This window comes from Tachypleus tridentatus, chromosome 7 (genome assembly GCF_004210375.1).
Source record: "Tachypleus tridentatus isolate NWPU-2018 chromosome 7, ASM421037v1, whole genome shotgun sequence".
Taxonomy (NCBI): domain Eukaryota; kingdom Metazoa; phylum Arthropoda; class Merostomata; order Xiphosura; family Limulidae; genus Tachypleus; species Tachypleus tridentatus.
The window spans coordinates 25,920,854-25,943,082 of NC_134831.1; the positions used below are offsets into that span (position 1 = coordinate 25,920,854).

The following is a 22,229-nucleotide window of genomic DNA, read 5'->3' on the forward strand; positions in this document are numbered from 1 at the left end:
AGAAGATCATAAACGAAGAACACTTGAAACATTGTAATATGAAAATACATCAACAGAGCTAATATTTGGTTTGTAAATAATTTCATTTTTAAATCACATTCAGTTACCTTTGTCATGTAAAGTAATTTTAAGTAAGTATAATTTAAAAATACACAATATTAGTTATGTATATGTATAGATATATGCATGGGTCTATTCATATCCATAACATGTACGTACTTTGTTGCAAGTAGTTGCATCTCTCTTCACTTTAGAGAAATACAGTGTTAGGCTAAATGCCAGCAATGTATTTATAATTCTCTTAATTTTCTATATAATCAATGTATGTGTGGCTGATATGTAACAATTAAAGTTTAAGCTACAGATGTGTATTTTATAAAGAATGAATCAAGTTTCGCTTTTTTTTATGGATTGTTTAGTGGATTATTTACTCTATGTTAATATTATTATAGCGAATTAGTAAACAGCCTTTTAGGATTTTTAATACAGGATAATCACCAACACGTTAATATTGTAAGTGCAAGGTTGTGGTTGTTGCTTCTAGTTTCTCTTACGTTTTTAATGTAGTTATACACGCACTATATTGTTATTAGAAATATACGGTATATGTCTCACACTTATGTGGACTTTGTTCTATAAATACTTGGCATTGCTTTTTCTAAAGAATATTTCCAATGGCTTCTCTCCTCTGAATAAAAACTAATGATTCATTCACGTTATTAGCTACTCAAGTCTAACCTGGGACACGTATTTCTGTCACGTTCTGACTTGAATACGGATGGAACTTACCGATGTGAAGTTTCTGCTGAAGCGCCATCGTTCCAGACTGAACGAGCAGAAAGAGAACTAAGAGTTTATGGTAGGATTTTATTAAAGTTTCTTATTCTCCTCTTTCTCAGCAGAAGTATTAATAAATTATATTAATCTATGAGATTAAATGCCAGATTACCCACTTGTTTTTAAACCTTTTATTGAGATTCTATAATGCGTCATACTAAGTAATCTAATGCTTTTGCCTATTAAAACATTCTATGTTAAAAATAAGTAAACGAATAGAGTGCAACCTTTCATTTACTTGTAAAGCACTTAAGATATGGTATGTTAGTTTCAATTTCTCTTTGTCATTCCTATGTTATTACAGATCATATATCTAATATAATCATGAACCAACAAGGAATTTTATTACATGTATTTAAAAAAGCTGCTGGGACCCATACTTGGAACTCTTTGGTTTAAATAAACTTTAGACATTTATAATACATTCAGATCTATATTATATCTGTTATGTTTTTAATCGAAGCAGTTCGAAATGTTTATCAATGCACGACTTTATCATTTCCAAGCAAGCAATTCAAACTCTAGCCGTAATTAAATAGTAATTACATTAGAAATAACTGGAATTTATGATTTTTTCATAATAAACTTCAAATCAAAAGAAGTATCAATTCGAGGAATAAAATAATAACCTACATTTTTCAAATACTGACTTTATGCTGTTTTTTTAAACAGTATATCAATGAACACTAAATGATAAATCACAAGTTCATTTTTTTAATTCTGTAGACATTTTGTCTAGACTCTAACAACTAACAGTATTATTTTAATAAAAAAAGAAGATTCAGTTATGTACTTATAAAAATAAGTGTTATCTTTAAAATAATACTTTTTTAACTTTAGCTATTTATTTTTACTGTTATGAATGTTACTTAATTTTATTTGCTCAAACTCCACACCTTATTAAAAAAAATCCTCCCTTTTGGTATGCAACATACTTGAAATACTAGATGACTCTTTAGAACTTATTTTCTGTCTTAGAAAGAGGCATGAACAATAGATCAGCATTATCTTTCGCCTCATTAGATCTTACTTTTCATAAAGTCAGATATTCAAATTTAAGAAAACGAGTCTCCACTAAAGTGGTATCTTGTGGCTACTCATATATATAAGTCAGTGAGATCAAATAATGAAACTACATTTCCCTGTTGATAGATATAAAAGTTATTTTTCTTTTGTCTTCCATAAAAGTGCTCATGTGGAAAACAAAACTTACTTTACTAAAGTATATTTTCATAGTGAACAACAAATTGCATTTGTATAAAAGTGTTTGAGTTCTAACATAACTCACTCAGGTTACTTACTCAAATAAAACATTAGAATTCTATATAAACATTATATATGCAAAAACGGCTCGTTTGGGTTGAGAAAATATTTTACGTAGAAGAGCGAACAACGTTTCGACCTTCTTCGGTCATCGTCAGGTTCACAAAGAAAGAAAGAGGTAACTGACCGGAAGCTGACCACATGTTTGGAAGGGGTTGTGTAACTGAGTATCGGAATGTAGGGGGGCGGTGTTACATGTTTAAGTATATAATTTTATTTTATTATATTTAATATAGGTATAAAGGCGTTCCTTTATCTTGGTTTATTTTGGGTTTAAGTTGTTGTATAAGTAAGTTTTCTTTAATTTTGCGTTTGTTTAGTTTCTTTATTTAGTATTTGAGTGTTTTCTATGGTTATGTTGTGTTTATTTGACTTGCAGTGTTCGAAAACGTGTGAAGGTGACTTTTTATGTTCTTTGGATCTGGTTTCCACTTTTTCTACTTGTTTCTCCAATATAGAAGCCGTGGCAGTTATCGCATTGTATTTTATAAATAATGTTGGTGTGGTGTTTATCAGTGTAGTTTTTACATAGTATAGACCTTAGTTTTGTGCCTGGTTTTTGAATAAATTTGGTATTAACTGGAATGTCATATTTTGTTACTAGTTTTTGCCAAATGTTGGTTATTTGTCTGCTGATGTCGAGAATATATGGTATGCAGCAGTATATGGTTTCGTGATTTTTTTTATTCGTGAGATATATTTACTTTTTTTGGTTGATTTTGCTTTCTGTCTAGGTGTGTGCGTATAATGTTTTCTACGGTTTGTGGAGGAAACTTATTGATGTTGATAAAGTATTGTTTTATTTTGTCTAATTCATCGTTAATTTTATCTGGTGAGCATAGGTTTATGGCTGAGTTTATTTGGTTTCTTAGTGTGTTGAGTTTTTGTTTTGTTTCATGTGCTGAGTCCCAAGGAATGTATAGTCGAGTATAGGTGATTCTTCGGTGGATTTCTGTTTTGATTTGTGTGTCTGTTCTTGTAATTTTGAGGTTAAGAAATGATATTTGATTGCTTTCTTCCTGTTCACATGTGAAGTTAATGTTGGGATGTATAGAGTTAATGTGATTGAAAAAATTAAGTATGTGTTCTGTAGATCTGAATCCCGCAATTGTGTCATCTACATATCTGTACCAGTATAGTGGTGGATGTAATGCTGTGTTAATTGCTTGTGTTTCAACTTGTGTCATAAAATATTGTCTAGAACTGGTGATACTGGGTTGCCCATGCTTAGACCATTTTTTTGTATATAGTTGCTAGCTGGATGCTGGGAATGTCTATAGTTGGGTTAGAGTCTCGGATATAGAGTTCTAAGGCTATCTTGCAGGCTTCAGTGGTTGGAACTTCTGTAAAGAGGGATATAACATCAAAACTGGCCATTAAGGCTTGATGATTAAGTTGATTTAGATTAGACTTGAAATTAAAAGAGTCTTTGATGAATGAGCTGGCTGATGTTACATATTTGGAGAATGCCCATGCTATGTATTTACCAAGATTGTAATTAAACGATTCATATGTGGACATTATTGGTCGTAATGGACAATCTGGTTTATGAGGTTTGGGGATGCCGTATATTTGCGGTGTGCGTGAGTCGGTTTTACGTAGGTAGGAATAAGGTGTTTGTGAAATTGTGTTGGCTTTTTTCATTTTTAGTAGTAATTTGTTTAGTTGCGTCTCGTGTGTCTTTGTTGGATTTGTGTGTATTGGTTTAAATTTGTTCGTGTCTGATATGGTGTTCTTCATTTTCTGGATGTATTCATTCGTGTTCATTATGACTATAGCGTTACCTTTATCTGCTTTTAGAATTTTTATGTTTTTGTCTTGTTTTAGGTTTTTAATGGAATTAACGTCTCTTTTTGTAAGATTGTTTTTTAGCTTTCTGTTTTGTGAAATTATGTTGATGGTTTGTGAGAAAATTCTTTGAAAAAATCGTTTAAGATGTTGTTTTTAGGTGTTTCTGGGAAATATAAATTTTTAATTTTACCTGGGAAGTTTGGCTGTTGGATGTCAATAAAATTATCTAAGTTGTTTTCTTTCTGTTGGTTGTTTTTTATTGTTTTCTTGTTTTTGTTTTCTGTAGAAAGTATCACAAGTCTCCTGACTAGATCTTCTAAACATGTTTCGACATCACTGATTATCTATGTAAACATTACTACTATTATCCGTCTGAAAAAGTGAATAATAATAATATACATATTTTTAAATGTTTACTTAATTATGACAGTTTATACGCTTTGATGGTGTTAAGTAGTGAATATATATTTGATAGAAGTGAAATAAAGACCCCATAACCCTAGAATATACGTGCCTTTCTAACATCATGAATGTACCACCACGTGAGGAACGTGAACTCAATTCAGGTAAGTATCGGGTTATAGGATTTCTATTTAATTTCTATCAAGGCTTCTTACACCTACGTGTTTCTCTCACATCATGAATATATATTTGATAGAAGAGCTGACAATAGTGATAAACCTTGAAAATGTAACTTTTGTGTCTGGGCGCAGAAAATACTCCTATAATTGAACGAAGACGTAGACAAGAAAATTCAAATATGATCTATATAATCTTCGACTTTTTTTCAAGCAATGACTACCTAGTTTGAAGTTCTTGATCCCAAACATGGTTCTTGCAGTTCCGAGCTACAAAAACGCATTGTATGTCAGTGTTTGTTGACAAAAAATATTGACAATTAACATGACAATCCAAACAACCAGATCATTCAACAAGTAAAATATCGACTGAGAGAAAAAAATTAAAAAATCGATTTCTCTCAATAGTGACTTCCAGTCAGAAAGCTTGAGTGAAGATTTTTTTTAATAACTTGTACATTGGTTGTCTGTAAACAGAGAATTGATGCTACAGATCACTACTGATGACAAGCAAAATGTTAATTGATTGGGTTATTGACTATAAACAGAAATGTTTATAACTGTTGTCACGGTTTCAATTTTCCTAATCAAAAATATAGAATAAAACTAAATATCGCCTGTGCATCGGTTATCACTGTTTAACAGCTGACTATTGAAGGAAGCATACTTTATCAGTATCCTGTTACAAATGTGTTACAATAACATAATATTTTATTAATTCGTGATTGATTTGTCTAGTACAATTTAACAAAATTTAATTTGTATACTTTGTTTAAATAAAAAACCAAAAGGTTTTAAGCTTACATAAATTTAGGTAAACTGAAACTGAAATTTTTAACCGGAAAGACATACTAAACATACATGGGCTAAATAATCAGACCCAAAAGCTTCAGCTATAATCACCACTAATTTTGAACTACTAAACCGATAGAAGGCAGTTAGTAGACAGCACCCGTCATAATACGGGCTTTGTTCGGTTCTAACTAAATAACGAAATTGCTTGGACCTTTCATACCAAACCCACACGTAAAATATGTAGCTTCTTTAGCAGAATTATCCTTGGGCTTTGGGTTATTCGATAAGCAGCTTGAAGCATTAACCCATAGGCCGTACTTGGACCTTTTATACAAAAACGTTTTATATCCAATTCTAGTCTCATTTGTAAGGGATATACTGTTATTCATTGAGTTTAATATCTGCGTTTGTTTCAGTTTGATGCATGTAATCTATATTATTAGATGTGTATTGCCCAAGTCCTACTTGTTCTCTAAATTTGCAGATTTTGGAGTGTAAGAATTAATAATGTATGTCTGACGAAAACATTAGCGTATATTCGAATATTATTGAACGTTCGTGAATTTTGTCCAAAAGTATATAAACTGACGCGCCGAAAGAAAAAAAATATTATTTGTCAGCTACAGTCAATATACTATAAATCTCGGAAACTATAATTGTGATTAACGCTAATTAATCAGAAAACTACCGAATCTGATAAGGAACGTTTATAGTTTCTAGCATTACCAACGATTCAACCTCAGTGAATTAACTGCGGACGTTAGTATTTCTACGAGAACATTAAATGTATTTGTCGATAAAAAGTTAATTTGTAAGCCGTGCAAGGCCATCCAAGAAAGGACAGCTAGCCAGCTTAAGCAAGGGGTAACAATATTAACTCAGAATTAACTTGTCTTCGTGCACCTGGACAGTCAATAAGATATTTAGTTGTAGGCCAAATAGAAGACTCACTATAGGATGAAATTTCGTAAAACTTGTATATAAACCAGTATTTGTTATAACTGTTTGTAATAACCATTTCTATAAATTGTAATGTTGTTTGTATATTAAATTATATATGTGTTACGAAAGAGAATTTCGTATATCAATCTTGTCGCAAATATCATAAATGTAATGCAAATCGAAATTTAGTTAACTTCAAAATTAAAATTTTCGGCTACATGAAATCCTAACAAGTAACGTAAGTAACATAATGAATCAGAGACTCGTCCGAAAATTAATTATAATACGTAACATAATATAAATAAACATGTTTCGGAGTTTTCTTACACAGTGAAATGATGGGAATGATATTAGAGCAATCGTTTAAGGCTTGTTAGAAGATATTAGTGTAGTCTGCTTTTCATTTTAAACGTTATGGTTGTATTATTTTTTCTCCATATATTGTTTGACGTCATGTCTTGGGCACGATTAAGGATTGAGATTTTCTTGAAAGTTTACGAAATCATTTGAGCCATATAAAAAAAGCTATTTAGCTTGAAATGGATTATGGAGGAAAATTATTTATAATTAAGTTAGTTAGTAAAATTATTCAGTTCATAATTCATTAGTGAGTTACTACGAATAGTTAGCAAGTTCATTGTTACTGTCATTCAGTTTGATAGATCAGATCTGTATCTAATGACATTCGCCGAAGTAAAAAAATATATTAAAAACTGCCGTACGTATCAGGGTAGTTAAAAAGTGCGTGAAGTTATGTTAGCGTCAACTATGTGCATAGTCCTATCAGAGAAATCGGATAAGCTAAATTGTAGAACTGCTAGTTGAGGAAATAAAATAGTTTGTTATTATTTTTACCAACTACTATAAAGTAACTTGCTTGACAGTTAAATCCACTAAACCAACATGCATGTCTACTTTAGCAAATTCACCTGTTTTTTTCGGCTTGAAACCTCACAAAATAATGAACAAAGAATCTGTCGCATATGCAACTTGAATAATGTGTTTTATGAATAATATGCTATTAACATAGTCCAGTATGACGACGATCTTAATTAAAGATATTTAGCATACGCTGGAATATTTTATAACAATTGTGAAAGAATGGATTAATAACCTCATATTACTTAATCACCTTTACTTTAGTTCTGATTTTTCGTTATTCGCTAAAAGCACATAGTACTGTAAAAATGCATAACCACAACGGTTAATTAAAGGAACTCGATATTCTAATTATTGCCCCCCAGTGGACTAGCAGCGTGCCTGCGAATTCACACCTCCAGAAGCCGGGTTTAGATACCCGTGGTGGGCACAGATAACTCATGGCGTAGCATTGCGCTTAATTCCAAACAATAAAAAAAAACAAGACTCCCAAGTGTTTTGGGAAAAAAAAAATTATTTCATCAAGGCTGAAGTAGGAACGTGAAAAAATAATATATTTTGTCTTCATTTCCATTTTATTACTCATGAGTTACAAATGTCTGTACTTCGAAAGTACTCGGATTTTTGGTATTCTTTAATCAAAATATGCTAAAGTTATATTAAACATAAACTTCACTGTATGAGGGTTTAATTTCTGTCATTATCTTTCCACTCCTGCACTACGGAGAGTTAATTCAGTTTGGAAAGTTTTATATTTAGGAGCAAAATATTTGAAAATATATTTTCAGAAATATTTTCGGGATATTTTGAAGTGTTTGTTAGAACAAAGAATATTGTTTTAACAATAGCTGGTAGGCGGATATAAAAGACTCCAAATAAGTAGCTATAGGATATTCAAAAAATGAAATGTGATTCTCAATAAAATGGGACGAAATATTGGAAAATATAGAAAATTATAGCAGTTTTTCTGATTCTTTAAGATGTTTTTAAAACCCTTACCTACATTATCCATTCATTTATACAGTAACGTTGTTTTTAATATCGTTTTAATGCAGACTTATATTTAGATAAAAGTATTCATTTAATGTACGCGGATCACGGGAGGATTGGTGTTATGTTGACATGAAAAACATTTAAACTTATTTTATTGACAAATACGATTTACCTTTAAAGTAATTTTCAACCGCCAAGACTTCTCTAAAATATGTGTAACTTAGTTTTGGTATACTTTTGTTTCATACAATGCTGTGTGGATTCTAACAGCATTCTCATAGTGGCTTAAATAAGTTTTATGTTATATATACCGTACACATGTTTATATATAGTTCTAGATTAACTTACAGTTTAAGACAACAAGTTCTGAATGTAACCTTAAAACATATTTACACATGTTTTAACGTCATAAATTTGAACATTCTAATCATATCGCTGTCTAGATCTAACGTATGCAGGCTTTTAAAACTATAATATTTCTCAATATTATATTTCTTCGATTATCTTTGCATTTTTAACATTATTAAGAGGTAAAAGATGGAGATAGTAATTTACATATTAAAAGACATTTGAATTTAAATGCTGAATAGACCATCTGTGATAAAGATACTATTACCGAAATGAGATAAAAAATATGTTGGCCTTATACAGGCTAAACTGTTGTTCTTTACATTATAGACGCTGTTTTAGTACTAGTTATTTTATATAATATTGCTGCGAGAAAAGTAAAGCTAGGAAAAAAAAATATTTCCAATTGGAACTGTATACACAAAAGCGATTTGTTTTGTCTACTGTTCTTTTGAAGTTTGGAATTTGTTTGTTTGTTTTTGTTGAAAACAAACGTACCTTTGGCTGCCTTATGATAGAAAATTATGTAATATTTTGACTTAAATAAAAGTATTATATTGTTTACCGTGTGTTTTTATCTAAATGCATGTTGAATCAGATCTAGTAAACACTGTAGAGTCACGTCGAAAGTAAATTATTTTCGATTGTTCAATAATCCCACAAAATCCTTACGCATGGTGAAAATTATTCACTAATCCAGTCTTATTATATTCTGTGTTCCAATATATCTTGCCTCTCTGTATGAACGTGCTTGTCTCGCTGTGAGTCTGCAAGGAAATTGATTTTTGTAGACTACCTGTCTAAACATGTCAGACAGGAATTGAGGTTTGGAGGCTGGCAGGTAGTGGGTGGTCCGAGAGTTAAATAACTAACTGGCCACGCTTGAAGTTCATGCTGGTTTACAAAATACAACACAAAGAAAATTCAGCATACTACTGTCTAATTCTTCTCATGTAGCGCTAGATAAAATTATAGAAATTATTAGATAGTTTCTAATAGACAGAACAAAGATAATTAGTTTTAACACAAATATTTCATAATTAGTTCAGCTACTTTTTGTTGTGTTATGTTTTGTTTTAAGAAGATTGTCTGATTTTGCAATTGGATGATTCTGTGTTGATACTGTTCAAGAAAAAAAAATACAAATTAATACAGAATGCCATGTAATTTAGGCTTTCTATATTTTAGTGTTACCTAAAGGAGGACCTAAAATAACAGGGGTCAAATCACATTACTCAGCTGGGGACAAAGTTGATATCACCTGTTTAGCAGCGCCCTCTAAACCCCCTGCAGTTATCAAATGGTTTGTTAACGATGAAGAGGTAAGGCATAAGATTGACGCGCTAATGTTTAACGTAACATGACTTAATTAATATTGTCTGTTAACCAGAAAGCAATTATTATTATACGTTACTGATTTTGTTATATAAATTACTTCCATTTGACTTGGCACATTTACATAATATAGTTTACAGCAATTTGCCTAAAATCAAACATACTAAATGTAATTTTCTTATAAAATTATACTATATTTTAAAATACACTGTTGTAAACTAATATATTTTTGTCTACGAAACTTATTTAGGCTCCAAAAGTATACTTTTATCAGTTGGAAAATATTCGACACAAAAATGGCTTACAAGCTTCCCAAAAGGGTCTACGTTTCACCGTACAACCCTCCCACCTCTTGAACAGAGTCCTTAAGCTAAGATGCACGGCTGTCATATCGCAAGCTTATTCTATGAGTAGCGAAGAAATCATTGTTGGAAACACCGTCCGGGCATCTGGGTTGTATTCCTGTGAGTTGTTGATGATTTTATTTAAATGTATGTCTTACAATCCTGCTCATGTGTCCTTATGTTTAGTTCTAGACCATAGTCTTTTCTTAAAATTGCGTTCGTCTATTTCATTTATATCCCATTCCAAATCTTGTGTTTCTACTTCATTTTCTTGTATTTTCTTGATACAGTTTCTGTTTATGTGTTTATATTATTGGTCGTTGTTTAGTTGATGCAATGTACAAGATTTTTGTATGCTCAAATTTATCGTCATTTTGTTGATATAGTTTCCAAGTCTTTGTTAATGCTTCAGCTTACTGTTTCAAACATCTCAAATACTTTTAATAAAAACACTTTCAGAGTCTTTAATGTAATTGTTTTGTCTCTTTGTTCAAAAGTACGTTTGATTTAAATATTGAAATACCTCTTACTACTGTATAAATGTTTTACATATTTAATTGTATATACTAAAAGTCCGAAAGAACATTTTGATAGCTGTCAAAAGAACAGTATTGAATACAGTTTGTACATAAGCTCTATAGCTAAAGCAACTTTGAAATGTACAAGTAGAGAAATTACTACCACATTATCTATAAGAGTCGTAATTGAAATTTACGGTTTCACTCAATAGCATGAATACCGTTGAATAATGTGTTGTTCTCTGATGTTCTCAGGCATTATTTCATTGTAACATCTGAATGAGGAACGATTTGCTTTCATAGATGCCCCCCAGTAGCTCAGCAGTATGTCTGCAGACTTACAACGCTAAAAACCGGGTTTCGATACCCGTGGTGGGCAGAGCACAGATAGCCCATTGTGTAGCTTTGTGCTTAATTCGAAAACAACAAAAATTTTCATAGATATCTTCTGTATAATGATATGTTTTTTGTTCGTTTTTTTTTAAATTTCGCACAAAGCTGCATAAGTACTATCTGTGTTAGCCATCTTTAATTTAGCAGTGTAAGACAAGAGGTAAGGCAGTTAGTCATCACCACCCACCACCAACTCTTGGGCTAGTCTTTTACAAATGAATAGTGGGATTGACCGTCACATCATAACGTCTTCACGACTGAAAGGGTGAGCACGTTTGGTGTGACGGGGATTCGAACTCGTGATCCTCAGATTGCGAGTCGAGTGTCTTATCCACCAGGCTATGTCATGTATATTGAGATACATGCTATAATTGAATATATATCATTCTTGTAAATAACAGGTAAAAGATTACAAACTTTCAGTAGTGTCTCTTTATCTTATCCGTAAATGCATTTTGTTTTCAAAATGTTATTACAATTGTACATAAGTCCTTTACTTCTTCAAGGGTTTATGTTAATATTTATGTTCATGATATATTCATTAATGAGATAGATCTTACAAAAGGTAGTTGTGGAATCATTACCTGAAATTCAGTTTTTAAAAGTGATAAAACGGTATTTTATGTGAAAAAAGCCAACAATAAAAGGATTTTTCAAAAATAACTATTATTTGTAATACATTGTATTATCTTTAAACGTTGTAACTATAACGTACGTTTTGATCCACCAATGTTAAAAATAATGAATGAAGGTTACATTCATTTCTGTTCTCCTAATTTACTCAACCATTACAAAATATGAAAGTGAAATGAGTGTTTCGCATTTTGCTCATTATGGGGTCCAGAATGCTAAAACCTCGATGCAGTTGCTATCTCGATCAATATCCTAAGGCGACGCCAAGCACTTCTACCCAGTATTCGTGGAAACGAGTTCTCAATGAGTTACATGGTGTATATATATATATACGTTATGATTATACAAAAGGAACATTTATAAATAAACAGAGCAGCAAAAACTAAAGATCCAAGTGTAATCAACTAGCAAATTGAAAATTTAGATGTTTAAAATTCCTTTATAAAGATACATTTTACGTAGTCAGCTGATTAGCTCCAGGTTATATGTTCAAAATGTGTTTATATAACTTTTGGTCTTATGATTTATAGTATGTCCCCTTATGTGGCAAAAAAAAGTTCCACCATCTCTACGTTACCTTGCGGGATAATTAAGGATCAAGTGGTCCTATAGAAAATCTTCAATAATTTTCTTAAGAACAATCCGCCAAAAATATAATATTTTCAAACTGAAATATTATAGGTAGTTAACCCTTTTTCACACTCTTTAACAATTATATTGAAGTATCTAATTACAAATAAACTGTATTAATTATCATATAATAATACTTCTTGTGTTTAGTTTTGTAGCTAAAACTGACCTGATTAATGATAGTTAAGCTTTTAGAAGTTTTGACTAAATGTAAGCACTGAGCATAATCTTGAACTTCTAAGTTGTTATTTTGAGAAGATAAATTTAAGCATCGTGTTAGAAAATTAATTTTACGTTAAATATTATTTAGCTGCTACAGTCGCACAGTTCTTTGCATGCATTATATTTGCTCATTAAGGAGATAGAACTGACAAAATGCAGTCTAAAACACTGTCTGAAAGATAGATGTTTATGAGGTAATTTTATGCTATTTTATATATTTTTCTGACGTATTCATTTGTTTTCTGTAGCCGCCGATGGTCCAACAATTGACGGAGGTCTTTCCAAGTATCAAGTTGGTGATTTAGTAAATGTTAACTGCTCTTCGAACAAATCTAGAAAACCTGCGACACTTACTTGGTTTATCAACGACAAAAAGGTTGTTTAATATTCATTGGTAGTACCAATTGTTTAGTAGTCATTCCTTGAATAGTACCAATTTGTTTAGTAATCATTCCTACAATGGCACCAGTTGTTTAGTGGTCATTCATAAAGTAGTAACTATATTTATGTAGAAGTCCATATACTTTTTTCTAAATAATTATTAATTTTCTTTAAACGACTACGTTATGGGTATAATAAAGTATTTTATCTATAATTATTTTACAACTAAATAGTTAAAGGTGAAGGCTATTTGCGTGAGCTATCTCTAATTTAGAAATGTAAGAGTAGAGAGAAGGCAGCTAGTTATCACCACCCACCACCGGCTATTTGGCTACTCTTTTACCAACAAATGTTGAGATTGGCCATCACGTTATAACGCTCCAACGGCTGAAAGAGAGAGCATTTTTACTATAAGTGTTCCAATCATTTGGCCATGCCGATATTCGATTTCCAAGCTAGTCCAGACAACAACATTTCCTTAGATAGAGAGCTAGTTTTACATATCGCAAACATAAGTTTTAAACAATTTTGCCTTCCCTTGTGGGTGTCGGGTTGGTTGCCACATGCCAAGCTGAGGTGTTCACCAAGATTGGTAGATAAGCATAAAGTTAGAAACAGCCAAAAGTGGCCCCAATCAGAAAGGCGAAAAATTTCAGACCCCTGTTCACAGAATATATTTATGGTCTTGCATGTTCAAATTAGAAACATGATGCAAGTATAGAAGTACTGCTGGACTAAAAAACATAGAAAACAAAAGTTTTGGTCAGATTTATTTATAATATCAACTTATAATAAATTTATAAAAAAATGATAAATCCAGTTATCTTTCCTTTTTCGAAATACAACAAAAATAACTTTTTAAATATAGAATTTTATTGTATTAAATTATATTAAAGATATGCAATGTACTAATAATTTTCCCTCAAACGTTAATTCGATAAACACTAGAATAATCGTTTTTACCAAAACGTTTATTGCAAAATTTCCTGTAAGTGGTTGTTTCAAAGGTACAGGCATGAAATTAACATATTACAAATCTCTAACATGGATAAATCCAGCATTTTCATATATTCAAACGAATGATAAAAACAGATGAAAATTATGGTCAGCTATCTATCGTTGTGAAATCAACATATGACAAAACTAAAAAATAAAACCAGTATTTCTTATATATTAAAATAAATTACAAAAGAGTATTCTAAGTTATATTCCGATATGTTTATGAAATCAACCTATGAGAAATCTGTGAAAAGAAAGAAACCTGTGGCTTTAGCTTTTCCTGTTGTATTTTAGCGCAAAGCTACACACTGGATTATCCGCATTTTATTTACCATGGTGAATCAAATTCCAAGTTCGAGCGTTTCTGTCTATAAACTTACAATTGACCCACATGAGAACTTAGTTTTTGCTAACTGCACGTTTTCAATTATATGTTAACAATTAATTTTGTATTCATTTTTGTTCATTCTACACAGAATTAGTTCATATGGTTAAATACTATTCATCGTTACACTTATTTTTAAAGAGAAACAAGACTAATTACCTTCACGAAGCAGTGATACATATAAGAAAGTTACCAGGAATTAATAAAAACCTGGGTGCTTTCGAAAGGTGGGCTTTTCTTCTTGAGGGGCAAACTGCTATTTTCACTCGTGTTATAGGGATTTTTTATTCATTTCTATCAATACTTCTTGAACCTACATGTTGTTCTAACATCATGGACATAATAAAGTTAATTCCGCCAACATTTACTACTTGTGGTAGAAAGAATTAAGTTGTTCACAATCTATCAGCATTTAGAATTCCCCATTAACCACAAGTCATAAAAAATAAAACTGTAGTTCTGTTCGCTTATCACGTGTCTTATTAAACGAAGAGCGCTTAACTTACTCCTGTTTCGTGTTAATGCTTTTCATTAGCCTTCCTGATATATTAGGTTCTAAGTAGAGGAGTCTAATATGTCTAATAAAAAGTAACTTATTCGAGAGATAGATTATTTGCATCGGTTACGCCTCAGATATATTTGTAGAAATGTATTGATAATTCTCCACAAAAGTTACTTTAGTCACATTATTTCAGTTCATATTTTTGATTTTCATAGTAATACGAGGAATGTAAAAGTGAAAACACAGCGTGAAGCATGTTGTCACGAAAGAAAAGATATGTATGAGAACTTATACATACAACATTTGCTTGGGGAATACTGGAATATTTCAAGAAAAGAATCGTGTGATTTGTAAGTCAACATTATTACCCAGCACATTCTAAAAAAATGTAGAAATTACATAGAGACGTGGGAAGTAGAGAAAACCTGAAACAAAACGTTGTTTCACAAGTTTGTTGAACTGTCTTAATGGTATTGTATATTTGGTGTTTTTTTATTGTATAAAAACTATTTATTTTTTATCTTCCTCCTCTATTCACAACAGTATAACTAAGGTAGAAAAATATTGTGGAAATAGAATCAACACAGAAACGTATTTTATTTATATTCACGAACTGGTTACTTTCAAGAACCCCTCTACAATAAAAAATCAAAATATTTTTTGTAATAGATTTCGCATTGTGTTAATTTTATGATAATGTTATTGCTCATGATAGTATAGGTAATTAGTATTTAAAAATATGGTGGCCTAAGAGCGTAAGTACAATATTTATTTAAATTAAATAATATAGTTGGTATATTCATTCTACGTCTTAGACTTATTTCAAGATAAAAAAAATTACATTCGGATCTTTGTGCATAGCTAGTCAAGGGCTATCTGCGCTAGGCGTTCCTAATTTTTAACTTATGGACTATAGGAAAAATAGCTAGTTACCAGCACCCACTGGCAACAGTTGAAATATTAGGTCATCCCATAAGTAATGTCTGAAAATTTAATGCAGAAAGTGCATCATCATTTCTGTCTTTTTAGGAGGCTTTAATGAATAAAATATGTAGTAGGATGTATAACAAAATGTTCAGATAAATAAAAGAAACCAGCCCAATTCCACTTTTTTAGATAATTAATCATATAAACTCTTATGAAGATGGATGTGTCTGAGGAGCAAATTAGGTATATAATGCCTTATGAGTTCAAAAAAGGCAATAGTGTATCAGAAACTACACGAAACATTCAAGGTGTTTATGGTGCTGAGTCATTCAATGAAAGGAAATTTTAGGTGGTTTCAGAAGTTCAGATCAGTGATGAGCCACTTTCAGGTAGTGCTGTTGAGTTTAATGATGACTTGCTGCTGACTGAACTTGATGAAGATTGTATTGTAGCAGTTGAAGAACTAACACAGTAACTTAATTCAACCCACTTAACAGTTCACCGTTATCTGCAACAGCTTGGAAAGATGTAAACACTTAGAAAATGGGTCCCACATGATTTGTAATACTTTAAGTCAATCTTAAAGTAAGAGTGTACATATGCACTTCTCTGGACTCTCGTGAACGTAACTCATTTTTTGGACAGGTTAGTGACTAGAGGTGAAAAATGGATATTTTATAAAAATGTTAAGTGCCGCAGATAATGACTCAGTGCAAGTAAACTGGCTAAATCACAGCCCAAAACGGACCTCCACCCTAGCAAAGTCTTGTTAAGCGTTTAGTGGGATATTTTTGGTGTGATCCACTTTGAGTTGCTGTCACTCAATGTAGCTATTACATCAGACTTCTATTATCAACAGTTAGAGCCCTTGAATATTGCACTGAAAGAAAACAGGCCTGCAACTGTAAATGTGTTGTGTTGCACTAGGATAATACACGGCTCTATACTGAAAGGTTCACATCTGCAAAGATTGAAGATCAAAACTGGGAAAAGTTTCACATTCTCCTTATTCTCCAGACCTTGCCCCATACGATTATCATCTATTCCGAAGTTTGCCGAACTATCTTGATGGAAAAGAGCTTGGAACACATGAAGGTATCAAAAGTACCCTCTCTACATTCTTTATCTCCAAACCCCAATAATTTTACAGAAGTCTCATTCATAAACTTGTGAATCGTTGTCAGAAAGTAATTAGTAATAATGGAACATACATTGTTGATTAAATAACATAAAAGCGTTTGAAATCCTTTCTCTTTTTCTGAACCTAAAATCAGACATTACTTAAGGGATGACCTGATACTTTTGTCTGCTCCGAATAGAGTGATTTGAATTTTGTCCTTTAAGTGTACTCATTACATCAATGTGCAAAAAACAAGTATATGTATATTAGTGTGTGTGTGTGCTTTTTTATTTTAATTGCTTTAATAGTACGCGATTGTTGGATTCGCAGATCTAAAGTTTGACAAGCTAGGGCTGTGTCTTTCGTTCGATTGCTTATTTGTTTGTAATTAAATACAAAGCTACACAAGGAGCTATTTGTGCTCTACCAACCACGGTATCGTGAGCCGGTTTCTAGCTTTGCCACTGAGGACAAGATTGGATCACTCTCGTCCCATTGTATTGAAAGGTTAGTAGGTTAGGTACTGAAGAACAATGATTTTTTTATTTCTTAGGAAAACACATACTACAGATCTTTAGTTAACAAGACGTAAAAGTTTTAATACCGTTGTAGATCTATATTATATAACAATTATTTATAAATGAAGTCGCTTTCATTAGATAAACCTTTATCCAATGATATAATGTGTCCAAAATATTCAACAATATCAATATTTAAAAGTATTTTAAATCTTTAAAAATAAAAACATTTACTGTCTTAGTGATAAGCTTGATAGCTAACTATACTAAAATTCTGGTGTCCGTCTTTTGCTTTAATACACAACACTTACTGCAACCTTTGGATAAGATGCACACTTTCGAGACTTATGTCTTCAAAGTGTATTCAAAAGTAATTAAATTATTTGCATTTTACAAAAGCTCATTCCCAAAAATAGTTTCATATTTGGCACCTTCGTTCTTAAATAAATTGCTATTAGATTTACGTAAAAGATTTATTTGTATATTCATAAACTGTCTAATTACTAGCTTCAAATCTTTTAATATTCACATATGCTCTTTTAGTATCAATTCCAAGCTATTTAAAATATCTGAATAAGAATCGAAGATGAAGACACGAATTCTTATACAAGATGTCGCTTGAAATGTACCTCTGACATTGAGTTGTTGTTTTTCACAACTGGCTAAAATTAGGAACGTAAGGAATCTGCTTCTTCTGTATGTGACGTAATTATGACCATTTTTCTTCCATAGCATTTTCATTGCTTTTTTTCTTCTCTAGGCACAACCAATTTCATTGATGCACTACCCAGTCGCAGAGCATGAAGACGGATTAAAATCTTCAATCTTAGGTTTGCGCTTTACTGTCAAAGGCCATCATTTTCACAAAGGAGAAATGAGACTTAAATGTACAGCTACATTGTCGAAGGTCATAAACACCACCAGTAAAGAGACGGTAATTGGAGGTCATCAACAAACGTCTGGACTTCACATCTTTGAAACATCCTCAAGGAGTAAGTATTACTTTTGTATTATGCGATTCACTTTAAAATTAGAATGTTTCGATACAGTAATAGTTATAATAAAGGAGACATATTGAAAAGAAAGCTAATAACCTACTTATACCATATATTATATTTCTTTCAATAATTTTTATGTGAAAAACGTTTTAGAAAGTAAGCGTAATAAAGAAGAATATTCAAATGAACCCAAACTTTGTCCATTTATCTGGCTTTCTAAATATGCTTACTCTAGAATATTTTCTGAACAACTAAACTATTTTGACGAAATTTATCTTTCAAAAATGTCTTTTAATTTTACAAAAGTTCATTGTGTGCTTGAGATAAAATTATAAATATATTGTTCTTGAATAAGCTGAGTACGAAGAATTTGAATGTAACAAAACTGTATGAAACTTAATAATTATATTCACATTTCAGATAACAAGAACGAGAAATCAAACCAACATTCTTGGAGAAATCTCTTTAAAACGGTCATAATTCTTCTAACGTTGCAGCTGTACATACAATGAAGGAAAATGTTTAGAGGAACAACGCCATCTGTTGTGTAAAGTTTCTCATTTTATATAAGCCTGTGATTCTTAAACTTAAAAGTAATGTTAGTCAGTTATGTTTCAAAGACAACTTATACATTTTGCAAGAAGCACTTTAGCAATTGAATGGCCATCACAATTAATGAATGTTCTTTTAGTTGCTGTATCTCAAAGTGAAAGCTGAGTTGAGCGTTAAAATGATACTTTGCCAGAAATAATCTTAATCTGTGGTAACCGTTTATTTCAAATGATGTAAAAAAGTTCATTACCAAAGGCGTTTCTTTATTTAACTGTAGCATCGCACCAAAATAATTGTTATCTTTGCACAGACTATTTTTTATATGATCAGAATATTAAATGGCCAAAGCATTTCCACCAATATTTTAAGCTGATATGAATAATGAACATGCTATAAAAAGCGAAAAGTTTATAATTTGCATCTTTGTAAAAATAAAGGTAGTAACGTTGTAGATGGTCAAATATATGTTAAATATTCTGCATCAAGTAACTTTGTTAATCCCAGGTTCTCTCCTTAAATCATATGGTTTTCATGAATAATTGATCATTCTTTACCATCCAAACATTTATTTAGTGCTCTAACACACATTTTGACCGGTCTTCGTATTCAAGTTTTTATTTTTTGGATGAAATGTTTTGCTTGACAAAAAGTCATGCAAATGAAACTGTGAGAAAATATAGAGTTTGAGAGGAATAATATTAAGTATACCATATTTATTCAACAAAGTAGTACCAATCATTGCACAAACTCATGCAATGCAATTGATCCAAAGTACTTCTTGACTTTTATTCAGCACATAAGCAAAGTTCCGAGATTTGTGCAAAATAAATCCCTAGTAACATTGTCTTGAATGATAAAACAGCATAGTATTTACAATACTTAGTCAATACACAAAATCTGATTAAGAAAAAAACATAAATACAAATAAAATACTACTGGGAAATCATAAACAATTATTTTTAATAGTTAATCAAATTTGTATAAGAAAGAATATTAAATTTTGTTTTAAATAATGACAGATAATTTTAGTAATTTTTGGGGGTAGTCCCTAGTGGCAAAGCGCTAAATCTATGAACTTAAATGCTGGAATGGAGGTTTTGATTTTCTGCAGTGGACTTGCAGCTTGTTCAATGTGTAATCTAGTAAGAGAACAAAACCAAAGAATGAAATTATCTTACTGGTTGATATATGTTTTATTCGCTAATAGTAGAGCTTTGTTAGGGAACAATAACCGTTCAGCAACATTTGTTTATTCATAAAATTTAGGCCATGAGATATATGTGCAAACTTTCTTTCAGTTTACTGTTGCACTGAGAAGAATAGTTTGGAGTGTGTTTTTCTATTTTGTTTTACAGAGTTGCACATGTATTCAGGTTACAGCAGAGCAATAACTTACCATTTTACGTTCTTAGTCTTAGACGTCAATACAGATGCGAGGATTTAAGAAAATAAAATCATGATGAGGAAGAGGAAACTATAAACATCTTAAAGTCGACAAGACTGATTAAAATACAAGCTACATACATTTATATTCACAAACTATATCTATATAACTACAGGTCTTGAATTTTAAAAATTCACAATTAAATACAAACGCTCAAATTTCACTACATAAAAAATAGTGTGTGTGTGTGTTTACGTACACACACCCACACATATATACATAAGCATATTTTCAAATGACCCAAAGATATTCAATGAACCACTTTTGTTATGCACTCAATATTTTATATTCCAATTTAATGCAAATTCAACTTAGACTAAGCTTTCGGCATTTCTGTTTTACCTAAGAAATATGTTATATCCTGCTTTTCACATTGAATATATGTTGTAGAATGATATATTCGGTTTCGAATAAGCAATAAGATTTCACGTTTAGATATTTGCATACATTAAAATAAAGTAATTGCAATTGCCATCTTATCGTATGAATCTTATGGTGTGATGATGGCAGTTTGTTTGGCAGTTATATAAATTGAAATTATTGTGATTTACTTTGTTAGTAGGTGTACGTGATTTCAACTATAACGAATCAGACTCGTGAGACCTGTTTTCAACTATTTCTATAATTAAGTCTTCACAGTACTGTTTCGGTTTAATGTAATAGTACATATGTAAAGAATTAATGTGAGTCTGTAATGTTTACTGTTATATATTAGGAATATTTATACATCTAAAAACTTCTAGTCAATGCCTAATGTTCTAATAACTTATGTCAATAATTGTTCACAAAATTCTTGATATCTATAGAAAAATATGTACGTTACACTGTGATAAATTTGTTTCCTCATCTACAATTCTCTGTAAATGTGTTTACGAATTTTAAACTATTCAAAAATTTGGTTCAGATCCAACAGATTATTTCCCTTTTTCAAGTGTTTTTGTATCTTTTTTTTATTTTTGTTCAAAATAAATATCATGAATTATTGTATTTATTGGTCATAAGTTATCTTACCATTAAGCAATTACATTTAAACTACAAATCAATTTTTTCTCGCGTACTTAACACTTCTTTCATTATTAATTTGTTGTGTAACTTTTAAAAAATATTAATGTTCTGATTATATTCATTAATAGTTACACAGTTATCTCATGATATTTAAACTGTATATGTAAAGGTTCGAGGATTTAAAGTCTTCGTAAAAAACATTTAACATAGATAACATCTGGTTAGTCAATCTATGTAATGTTGCAACTTTGTTGAAGCAAGAACTTTAGTGGTCAATTGAAATCGAAAAACAATTTATCACTGGTTAAAGACCCCTTATAAGTGCCAAAAACATGAAAGTATACTGTACTGACAAATAAAGCTTAGAGTTACGTGACGAAATTTTCTTAAAAACGTGACAAAATTTTTGTAAATTAGAATATTTTTGCCGCTTTAAATTTAATTAGAGAAAACAAAGATTGCTCAAAATCTATTACCGTTGTCCCTTCAACGTATAACAAACTCTACTGATTTTTCGTAAAGCATAAAGTCTATTTTGGTTAGTTAATTTGTTTATGTTATCCTATCTAAGCTTTATACAGAACAGATAATCAATGGTAACTTCGCAAGCAAACCCTTTAGCTAATTATGTGCTACATAAGCTGAGCCATCACTATGAAAATCTCGAGCCAGATTAAAAAAAAACAACAAGAAAACGTAAATGATTTGGTTTGATTTGAATTCTGCGCAAATATACACGAGGGCTATCTGCACTAGCTGTCCCTAATTTAGCAGTGTAAGACGAGAGGAAGGCAACTAGTCATCACCATCCACCGCCAACTCTGAGGTTACTCTTTT

The 22,229-nt window shown here is 31.1% G+C and overlaps 1 protein-coding gene across 3 annotated transcripts in view; it reads left to right on the forward strand.

Moving 5' to 3' along the window:
- The window catches only part of LOC143255335 (uncharacterized), a 59,099-nt gene extending 37,725 nt beyond the window's left edge, over positions 1-21,374 (forward strand). Inside the window, exons 3-8 of one of the 3 annotated variants that reach the window (XR_013030557.1) lie at positions 724-859; positions 9,675-9,808; positions 10,072-10,312; positions 12,810-12,937; positions 15,044-15,178; positions 18,154-18,284. Coding sequence is in view for 2 of the 3 variants with exons in the window: in XM_076510822.1 (XP_076366937.1) it covers positions 724-859; positions 9,675-9,808; positions 10,072-10,312; positions 12,810-12,937; positions 18,154-18,385; positions 18,812-18,903 (963 nt within the window). In the remaining variant the exon portion in view is untranslated. Of the gene's footprint in view, positions 1-723; positions 860-9,674; positions 9,809-10,071; positions 10,313-12,809; positions 12,938-15,043; positions 15,179-18,153; positions 18,386-18,811 lie in introns of those variants that run through there. The other 2 variants (XM_076510822.1, XM_076510823.1) reach the window with 2 other exon arrangements.
- Positions 21,375-22,229: the final 855 nt, after the last annotated feature.